At 40.7% G+C, this 11,169-nt stretch overlaps 1 protein-coding gene across 3 annotated transcripts in view; it reads left to right on the top strand.

Annotated features, from left to right (window-relative positions):
• The window catches only part of syk (spleen tyrosine kinase), a 59,121-nt gene extending 48,419 nt beyond the window's left edge, over nt 1-10,702 (top strand). For 2 of the 3 annotated variants that reach the window (XM_062553920.1, XM_062553919.1), the window contains exons 7-14: nt 941-1,009; nt 3,453-3,525; nt 3,971-4,130; nt 4,624-4,833; nt 5,369-5,561; nt 6,606-6,746; nt 7,358-7,470; nt 9,192-10,702. In XM_062553920.1, coding sequence (XP_062409904.1) covers nt 941-1,009; nt 3,453-3,525; nt 3,971-4,130; nt 4,624-4,833; nt 5,369-5,561; nt 6,606-6,746; nt 7,358-7,470; nt 9,192-9,267 — 1,035 coding nt within the window. In that variant the 3' untranslated portion in view covers nt 9,268-10,702. The remainder of the gene's footprint in view (nt 1-940; nt 1,010-3,452; nt 3,526-3,970; nt 4,131-4,623; nt 4,834-5,368; nt 5,562-6,605; nt 6,747-7,357; nt 7,471-9,191) is intronic. The other variant, XM_062553921.1, reaches the window with a different exon arrangement.
• The last annotated feature ends 467 nt before the right edge of the window (nt 10,703-11,169 follow it).

Below are 11,169 nucleotides of genomic sequence, written 5' to 3'. Positions count from 1 at the left end.
CCCCATCCTCGTCCATAATTTTGTTTAGAGGACATGGGTCATATTCTCTGACAAATAATTGTGTGACGATTGCACAATACAATTTGATGAACCATTTACAACCACTTACTGTCAGCATTTACAGTACCATACAAGACCAAGAAAACAATGTTACAGTAGCTGGGCAATATGTATCATTTTAGTTCGGTTATGAACAGTTAACTGTACAATGTGAATATGGTGACTTCTTTCTCCACTACTGTGTCTGCACAATCACAATACAACAATAAACAGTCTAGTAATAATTAACTCTTTCTGCCAGTCCATGAAGAAACTGAGTCAACATGATTAAGTTTCCCTATTATTCACAACAGTCTTGAAACAGGGAAGCAATTACCTCTCCAAATAAATATGTGCTTATCGACTTCCTGTGCTCGGGGGAAAATACTCCTTATTGCTCCTGGAAATCACGTGCATGTTGGAGAAAGGTTTCTCGTTATACTTGATAATGTGCAATGGACTAGCAAAATACCCCTCCCCCATTTAAGTGTTGCAAGTGTGATGACAGTGATAGTCTGTGCTGATCACATGACAGGAAGCACCAGTGATAAAGTAGCCTACACAGCCATGAGGAAATGACTAACATTGACTAAGGCCATGGACAAGCATAATGGCGGCGTTATGTTGTTTTTATGTTGGAGTGCAGATGTCCGCTCATTACTGAGATTCATAGAGTGGTTTACAAAGGCAATACTACTTTTGTTGTCAAACCCAAACATGATATGTAATGATGATGGAAAAACCATAACAAAAACCAATAACTGTGGACTACATATTTTGTTGCAGAATTAACTAACATCCTCCTACTTTAACATGCATGTCACAATCCTGGTGAATCTAACCTGAAGTATTACGAAGGACTAAAAACGAATAACCCTCTTTCAAACTTGTGGTTTTGTAGCAAGGAGCCACAGGTGGAATACTCTCAAGAATCAAATCATACTCCTTCCCCAAACCTGGCTCCAAAAAGGTGCACTAACATGCCATACCCCCCTCCTCTCTCTCTCTCTCCACCTCTCTGTGTCTCAATACTTATGGTGTGGCATGGTTCATCTACTAACTCCCACCATCTGTTTTTACCATAACTGGAATTTATTTTTTGCTACTAACATATGTGTGGGATTGCCAAGTCTCTCTTTTTTTATCTTTCCATTAATGGGTTCCTAGAGAATGACATTAACCTCACCCCTTTTAATTCTCATTTTATTCCCATTCAGTGTTAATGAAATATTTCATTTGACACTTTGGTATTGTGGGTATAGTAGTTCCGCATAGAGTGTGACGAGTACTTGCCATTTGGTTAGTGTATAATGGTGTTGTGGACACACTTTCTAAAATGGCATATGTGTAATGCCTCTGTAATAGGGGTTATTAATATTGAAAATCATGTAGCCTACTTATTACTAGTCTGATGCCAGAGGATCCCAAAGCCTTCCAAAGATGTTAAATTCCAGGTTATTTTATGCTGTGAATGTATGGTAATCTTCAGAGGGTACACCCAAATTCAGAAAGATCCCAAAACCTTTTGCACCACTGTTGGTCTTCAGAAAAGAATGATCTCCCTGAAGTTATCCTTCACTTCAAATTACTGTAGAGGAGAATCACTAATCCTGAACCAATAATTAAATAACTGAACAATTAATATTGTTGATGATTACTGTAAGCTTTATGATAAAGTTCAGGGTTTACCGTAGACCATAGATAGTCTCTAGACTAGAGGTTTGTAAAGTCCAGAATATGTTCCCTTCATTAGACTTACCCACAGGATGTTGCTGTATCCACAACTGCACACTTCCCCATTGTCTCGCCCTATCACAAACCACTAGTATGAATATATGAATATCTAGTTTGAATGTAGCGAAAGCTAAGGCCATGTTGCCTCTATGACTGGAAGTTCTTTCGAGGGCGCATGAGATCTATTGTTCTGTACTGGCCTCTTGTGGTCCATCATAGTGCTTACCCTGTTGAAGGCATAATACTAGGGGTACAAGATAGTTTCATAGGTGTACAGGACAGATTCTTTTAATGCTATATTTTTAATATATGAAGAGCTCAGATGCCTTCAAATCAATATTTCAGACCAGGAAGAGAGTGGTATTTAGGGGATTTTGAAGAAAAAGTGAAATAACGATTAACAAATTATTAACTATACGTGGAGAGCATTCACTCACCATCGCTATCTCATTTTTGATGGAGATGGCATTTAGAGGCTTTTGCATCTGAACTCTTCATATATGATTGATTAATTAATGAATTGATTACTTAATTGGTATTTTCATTTATTACACTTTGCTTATGGCAACTGTTCTTTTAAGAGTGAAATAATTTCTTACTTAAAATGATCTTACTATTGTATTGTATAATGCATAATGCTCATACATCAGTATACCACTTACACAGAGTTTAAATTCCCACATGACTGTAACATTACCATAGCGTATATCAATGAATTATTTTTTATTCCAGAATTGTTCAATACCAAATTTAATCAAAAAACATTTCTGTGAGACTGAACCACTGTAATGTACAGTCATCTGTGAAACCCTGTTGGCATTTCAATTTCCCCGTTTGAAATGCAGTTCACTTTCCATAGCAAGTTAACACAATTCATGAATCAAAGGAAGCTAACGAGTGACAGCCTGCTTGTGTGCACAGTCTATCCATCTCCTCCATCCTCCCTCTCTCTCACGTGTGAACCCTTTGTGTGATGGCTGCCCTCTGCTGCCCCCAGAAACTGATCCCGAGGCTCCTTTCCTTCATGTCCAGCCACCGCGTGCGTTTACTGAAGACAGATTGGGATGAAAAGCTCAAAGCCATTTTCCATCCATAGGTCTTCTTTGCATTGCATTCTGTATGGATTCTTTGACTATGTTCATCATGAATCGGTTTCTTGAATGAAATTAAATGACCGTGGGATCCATACTTGGTGGCCATGAAGGAAACTTGGACCATTGCCATGAGATGCAACCTGATGTGTGTGTGTTTGTGTGTGTGTTTTGAGCTTGTGTGGACTTTCAGGTTGCATGGAGTCTGATCCAGCCCTCATTTACGTGTGTGTGTGTGTGTGTGTGTGTGTGTGTGTGTGCTTGATGATTTCCAGGTTCAGAAAGTCAAAGTACCTTCTCAGATATGTGCCTCGCTTGTGTGACTTTTCTTGACTGGCCCAGATTTAGAGAAACCTTCACTTTCTGAACCTGAACCTGAACCTGAATGTCATCATTCAGTTTGTTTGTTTGTTTGTGTGTGTGTGTGTGTGTGTGTGTGTGTGTGTGTGTGTGTGTGTGTGTGTGTGTGTGTGTGTGTGTGAGAGAGAGAGAGAGAGAGAGAGAGAGAGAGAGTGTGTGTGTGTGTTTGTGTGTATTGTGCTCTTCTCTGTCACCTCAACTAATCTACTGCTTTGAATTCAACCACAGCAAGGAAACTCCAGTCGTAATAAAACAACAGACAATCTCAATACTTATGAAACAAGGGGTCCCAATACTACCGGTGAGGATACTTGCTGGTTTGTTTTATTTCCATGTTTGTTTTTAGACCACATTCTCACGCCTAACTTGAGGCGATAATAAGAAGAGCATTAAAAACAGCATTGTAAAAAAAATGTGCGATGCATTACATAGTAATGGGCTAAATCACATCCTCCTCCTCCACCTCTCCTCTCCTCTCCTACCCTTCCTTTTATCTGACTCCATATCTCCCTCCATCTTCCTCCCTCTTCACTCCTTTGTTTAACTTCTTTGTCTCTCATCCTTATATATGGTCTCTCTTGCCTCTTTTTCTCTCCCCCCCACACCCCCGCCACACACACTCTTTCTCTATCACCCCTCTCTCAATCCTCTTTCACCACCTTGGCCTTTCTCTCTCTTTCCTTGTCTCCTCTCCCCCTTTTCTCTCTCTCTCTCTCTGTCCGTTACTGTATCTTTCCATGCCATAGATGCCATGCCCATGGACACCGAGGTGTACGAGAGTCCGTACGCGGACCCCGACGAGCTACGGCAGACCCACGTGGACCGCAGTCAGCTGTTCCTGGAGGATGGAGAGCTGGGCTCCGGGAACTTCGGCACCGTCCTCAAGGGAATCTACACCATGAGGAAGTGCGTCTGACACAGTCACTCTGTGGTTTCCCCCCCCGTTGCCCTTTTGCCTTAAAAGGCCCAAACTGTAGAGGAACACAGAGGTCATATAGGCCTACCTAAAGAATATATACAGGGCATGTATGGATTTGAATAGCGGAGAGAGTTACAGAGTACAAATCGGTCAAAATCACTCAGTAAAGTCATCGGAAAAAAATAGGCAACTTGTTATTGAACCCAACATATTTTTAGTGGTGCCAGAGAAAAATCTATTAGTATCGGAATTTACTTGAAAATAATGAATCGCTGAAGTAAATAACATAACTAGGCTATATGTGGTCTTATATGTGATCATAATACATTGTGAATAGAATCATTCCTTCTTGCAGTATTGCCTTGTGCCAAGCATAGGCCTCATGCAGAAGAAGGGTTAATGTTGGGTCTTTTTCGCGGATGTAGTTTTGTGTGACCTCTTCCTGATCTCTCTCGACCTTTGCTCTGTGTGCCGGCGCAGGACCAAGAAGCCGGTGGCGGTGAAGATCCTGAAGAACGACGACAACAATGCGGCAGTGCGGGACGAGATGCTGCGGGAGGCCAACGTCATGCAGCAGCTGGACAACCCCTACATCGTGCGCATGATAGGCATCTGCGAGGCCGAGAACCTCATGCTGGTCATGGAGCTGGCCGAGCTGGGACCGCTGCACAAATACCTGCAGAGGCATAAGTGAGTTGTTGGTTTGTTTGTTTGTTTCCCTTGTTTTGTTTGTTTGTTTGTTTGTTTGAGACCCAAGAAAGCAGAGACCCTGTTTGTCTCTTTCTTTGTTGATCTTTGGGTCTGTCTTTGTTTTATTTTTCTGTTTTTCCCCCTTAATATTTTTTTCTTCTCTTCTTTCTTTCTTTCTTTCTTTCTTGTCTTACTCCTTATCTTTCTGTAATTTAGTTAATTTCCTTCATGTCTTTCCCTCACTATACATATTGGCAAAGATGAACATAAACTGAATGCATGAAGGTTGAGTAGTGAACACCACAATCTCCCTATAGATCATTTGAGACCATTCTTTTTGCTCATCTTTACCATTAGCTGTAACTAACAGAATGAACTTTAAATTCAAGGCTCATAGATAATGATCCATTGCCTTCCTTGCATAAGGAATATTCTTCTGGTATAACCTGCTGTATCCATATTGATGAATGCCTTTTTAAAAACTGTATCAGGGTTGTCCCTCCAGGTAACTTATCATGTGTCTTCTTCTCAACAGAATGAGTGTCTCCAGTAAGAACATCACTGAGCTGGTACACCAGGTGTCCATGGGGATGAAGTACCTTGAGGAACACAACTTTGTCCACAGGGACCTTGCTGCCCGAAACGTGTTGCTGGTCACCCAGCACTACGCCAAAATCAGCGACTTTGGCCTCTCCAAAGCCCTGACGGAGGAGGAGAACTATTACAAGGTTCGCTCCCCCTGACCTGATCAAATCAGTACTGTTTCGGTTTCTGTGAAAAGGTCAGACCAGGTTCACGACAAACTATTGACCTTGTTAACTGTTGAATTGAGGAAATTGGTTCATGCTTGCTGATGAATGTGCTGTTGAAAAGGCCTCTCTAAGTATCTCACAGAAGAAGAACTATCCCAAGGTTAGTTCCTCTAATGAAGGTAGTTCAGGTACAGGACAAAGAGCCATATTCAGCACTGGTCTGCCCTGAGCCCTCAGTGGTAGACTATTTATACGTTTAGTATCTGAGACAAGGTCAGGGTTCAGGGTAGTGTTCCAAATCAGTAACAGTGGCCTTTTCAAAGAAGTCACAGAGGAAGTGAACTGTTACAACACATGCGTACAGTAGGTTCCTGAAATACTGTAAGTGTCATAGTAGGAAATACAGTACTGTAGGTTCAGTGTGCCCTCTGGTGGATGCATGAGTAAGCTGCATTTTGAAGAAGCTGCTTTTTGTACTATGTGTGCGTGTGTGTGTGTGTGTGTGTGTGTGTGTGTGTGTGTGTAACTGCATTTGTACGTGCATGCGTGCGTACTGTGTGTGTGTGCGTACGTGTGTGTGTATCCACCCCATATAAGCAACTGAGAAACTGGCCCATCGTATATGACCCATGCCACAGGGTACCGAGTACACGAGTAACATTTCTTCCGCTGCCCTTTGGGGCCTTGTCTCCTCTCCTCTCCTCCTCTCCTCTCCTCTCCTCTCCTCTCCTCTCCTCCTCTCTCCTCTCCTCTCCTCTCCTCTCTTCTCCTTTCCTCTCCTCTCCTCTCCCCTCCTCTCCTCTCCTCCTCTCTCCTCTCCTCTCTTCTCCTCTCCTCTCCTCTCCTCCTCTCTCCTCTCCTCTCTTCTCCTCTCCTCTCCTCTCCTCTTCTCCTCTGCTCCTCTCCCCTCCGCTCCTCTCCTCTCCTCTCCGCTCCTCTCCTCTCCTCTCTTCTCCTCTCCTCTCCTCTTCTCCTCTTCTCCTCCTCTCTCCTCTCCTCTCCTCTCCTCCTCTCATCCAGGCCAAAGGACATGGGAAGTGGCCAGTGAAATGGTACGCCCCTGAGTGCATGAACTACTTCAAGTTCTCCTGTAAGAGTGACGTCTGGAGCTTTGGGGTTCTCATGTGGGAGGCCTACTCGTACGGCCAGAAACCCTACAAGGTACTACACAAGATTACATACATGTCTTTCAGTCACTTTAACATCCTCATGCACTGTATTTTTGTCAATCTTTATCAACTCTCTGGTAGCCTTCATTTTCAGTGATGCCGGTATTGTAATCACAATGAAATAATACTTTATAAAATAACACAATTGTTGTAGTGAAATGTACAAATCAATCCACCCTAACAAAAATACACTTACTGTAATAAGAGAGAGGAAATATGAATTAAAACATTTATTCTGTACTGTAATTCTGACATCTTGGGGCATTTGAGCAGAATAGTGCCCATTCTGTGCCGCATAATCGGCGACAGTGTGGATGATAGTATTACAGTAACATCACTTAGTAGGGTAATATATGTCAGTGTAATAGTAAGTGTCATGTCATGAAGTTTCTAAGATGATTTTAAATTCCACAAACAGTATCACAGGTGTGTCTTCTTGCATTTCAACCTCAAGAAACATGCAGCAAAAAACACCATGTAATCTTTACCCTCATACATAACCAGTGTTCAGTTACAGTATATGAGATGATCAATGAATGTGAGGAGAGATGACTTAACCCCCCCCCCCCCCCCTCTCTCTCTCTCTCTCTCTCTCTCTCTCAGGGCATGAAAGGAAATGAGGTCATCCAGATGATTGAGAGTGGACAGAGGATGGACGCACCGGCTAACTGCCCCCCAGAGATTTATGAGCTCATGAAAAAGTGCTGGACATACAAGTAAGATACTTACTCATACTTACTTACAGTATTTGGTTGTCTGGTCTCCATGTGAGCTAGTGTCAGAAACAAAATCAATTTGGCTTCCATGTTTTCAATTAGAATGTCCCAACTGGATGTGACGCGACACAGTGCAGTGTGTTGCAGCACAACGTTTTTGAGCAGAATTTCTGTTGAATGCCGTTTCTGTTTTCTGTCTGGCACTCACATTGTTGTTCTGCTTTATTGAACAAGAAACATGACACAATATAACGGTTTATTTAACGGAGTCAGTGTGGACAAAGCATTCAATGCTACGCAACAGTTGGGTGTTTGCATGCAGTTGGGATAAGTTATCAAAGTAGTTGTTATGAAGCTATGAAACTTGAACACCGGGGTTCATAGTGGAAAAGGGCCATTAGAAAGGTTCACTAAAAGGAAATCCTCTCACTCACGACTGAAAGTTTTGCCACAGAAATTATATTTTCAAACTGAACACTGAACAGTGTGCAGATATACAGTATATTTCCACAGTTTATTGCTAGCCATAGCTCACAATCTTTATTGTCAGCAAATGAAATTTCAAAATGTACATTTTTCAGTTAGCATTTCCAAGCAACACTGCTGTTACTCACTACATTTCAGTAATTCACTTCAATATTCAATATGCCCAGGGATGATGGCTGAATGAATGGGCTTACCGGCCTAGATTCAAAGCATCTTGGTTATACCATATTTGTAAGACTCAATCTGTCAATTTCCTTTCACAAAACTTGCCAGAAGTCTTCATTTGAGGGGTTATTAAAAAGAAATGGTAGATAGCATACATCTTAAGGAGCTGCGCTAACATGCGGTAGCCTGAAAAGATGTGGGTTCAGTTTCCACCGTTGTGCCCTTGAGCAAGGCACGTAACCCAAAAGTTGCTCTGGAGTCATGTAGTCCCTTTTAATAGACATGTAAGTCACTTTGGATGACAAGTTTCTGCTAAATGAATAAATCTAAATGTTCTAACTGTGTGAGGTGGGCATTCTAATCTAAAAATGACTGAAATTCAGATTTCATGTATTAGTTTGACAAAGCAGAGACATTAGAACATATTTGTGTGTTGTTACGGTCCTGAATTTAGTCAAACAGCACAAATAAAACTCATAATCAAGGGCATATATAAATTAAAATGATCTAAAGGATACATGCAGTAAAAGTATATTACTTAGTACAGTCTAAGAGCATGTGGGATGAAAGATAGTTCATGTTTTGTTTTTGTTTCTGCTCCTAGATGTAGCCAGTTCCATGTGTCTTCTCAATAAGTAGACCGTTGTGGAAGTCTTAGTGAGAAACATATGCAGGGGGGGGGGACTGTCCTTAAGTGTGTTGGTCATCACGACTGTCATGTAGGGTGGGGATTCTGGGGAAAGAGGAGGATGAAATTCCAAATGAACCTGCATCAACGTCTCTGCATCCGCTCTAGCTCCTCAGAGAGGCCTTTTTGTTAGCTCAGAATTCAGATGCTAGAATTTGGTTGTTGAAGATGTTATGAGTAATGTTATCACTTACAGCCCCCCTCCATTCAATGTATTTCTGTCCACTCACAAAATAACAGATTGACAGGATGTACTGTATCTTGTTGCCTCTTGATTCTGAATTGCAGGGAAATATATATAGATTTTTTTTGACCAGGGGTGACATCTGTAAGGTGTTTGCATGACTCAGCTTGTGTTGTCTGGTGTCTTTTATTCTTGCAGGGCGGATGAGAGGCCAGGCTTTTCAGTCGTCGAGCCGAGGCTGAGAGATTATTACTATGACATTGCTGCACAGTGATCCTCAAGCAGGAAGACTTAACTGTACCATATGAAGAGCAATCCGACATTTGTACAAGATTGATGGATTTACTTCCATTTTGTTTTACAAAAATTGCAGCAGTTGCCAGGAAAGAAGAAACTCCATGTAGTTAATCAAGTTTAGAAGACTGTTAAGATGATAAAGGCAATACATTTTATGTATTTTTAGTTATGACAGTTTTTTCCCTTAAATAATAATTATTGTCATATGATGTATTATTTTTTACAGCATGCAGCTATAGCACGATTTTCTTTTTCCCATGCTACCTTTTAGTACTTTTTCATAATCCATATAATCATCCCTTTAAGGCTTTCAGTAGATGCTTGAGTCTCTCGCTTGTAGTGAAACAATTTACAATTTGGTATGCAATGTTTTACACACACAGTAAGACTATGTTTTTTCTTACAGAACTGCAGTACATATATGCAAATCTGAGTCTGTATGTCGTCTCTTCCTGACATTAGATATGTTATGCAAATATGGGGTGCTTTGCTCTGTTTACTTTTCTGCATCTGTTTTAGCATCTCACAAATATATTGCAATAAAGTCCAGTTTATTTTATGTGCCACTGTCAATGACGAAACTTTGCACTGAGGAAAGATATGCAAACTTAAAATACCAAGCTCGTACTGAGGCATATGGACATGGACAAATAAAATGATGGGTGAGCCAGTTATAGCCTACCTACACTCATTCAGATTAAGTATTGATGATAACTTGTGTGTTTCTGTGTGTACATTTGAATTTTTGTATAATTTTGTATTTGTAGCAAAATGCAGTTGAACACTAGCTGGATAACTATGTTTAACTGCAGTATACAACTTTAATGCTGAATATTCTATTAACAGAAACAAGTAGAATTTGTACCCTAGTTGGAATTTGTACCCTAGTGTGCCGTTGATGCTACGAAGGGAATGTACTTCATCTCCATACTTCCATACTAGCGTTACACTTGCAATTCATCTTATGAGTGTTATTTAAATGCTGTTTTGTTTGACAAAGTTCTGGATGCCGAGTGAGTGTTAACATAGAAATATTTAAACTGTACATCTTAAAATCACATAATTGGATGGAACCATACTGTACATTTCTGAGCATTCGATTTCAACCTGCACTAAACATCTCAATTGCTTGTTTGCCAGACACATTTATTCAGAGCAACACACTGTGTACACAATGTACAGGTAAGGTTTACATATCAAGGGACTTCCCTGAGAATGAAATCCATTACATGGCCTTGGTTGAGTTGTGGAGGTTGGGCGGCTCAGCACTGGGGACGGGTCAACCATTTTATTTGATATATGAAACCCTGGCTTCCATAATCTGACCATGCTGTACAAGCGAGACTGTGAATGCAAAAATATTATGCCTACTGTATATTGAATTAAACACGATTGATTGATTTCTAGCATGACTTTGTTTGTTGTGTTTTTGATGTGTGTGTAGTAACTACAACATCCATTTCATATTTTCTTCAAATAACCGTTCCTCTTGTTGACACTAGATGGCCCCAGTATTTCATTTTTGTAAAACCACTCAACACGGCCAGTACAAGGTTGGGTTTCAAAAACTTTAATTTTATTTATTTTTATTTTTTGAAAACCTCAAGACCCCGTAGGACTCAAACTGTACTTCTGTCTATTTCGCTGCTTGTGGAGCATATCATTTCCATGTCCATTCATATCTTGATAAAGCCTAGTGTGACTGTTATATCTTTCAGATGGTATAACCCAACCAGATGTGCCACATGGTGGCACCAATGAATTGAATTTAAAACAGTGACTGTTCTGTTGTGCATTTCAGACTATCATAAGATAATGTCGCTTCCACAGCAGCGAAAAATACAGCAACACGAAAAAATTATTATAAATGGATAGATAG

The sequence above is a fragment of the Sardina pilchardus genome, chromosome 14 (assembly GCF_963854185.1).
Source record: "Sardina pilchardus chromosome 14, fSarPil1.1, whole genome shotgun sequence".
Classification (NCBI taxonomy): domain Eukaryota; kingdom Metazoa; phylum Chordata; class Actinopteri; order Clupeiformes; family Clupeidae; genus Sardina; species Sardina pilchardus.
Note: the sequence above shows the minus strand (reverse complement) of the source record. Positions and strands in the feature narration are given on the sequence as shown.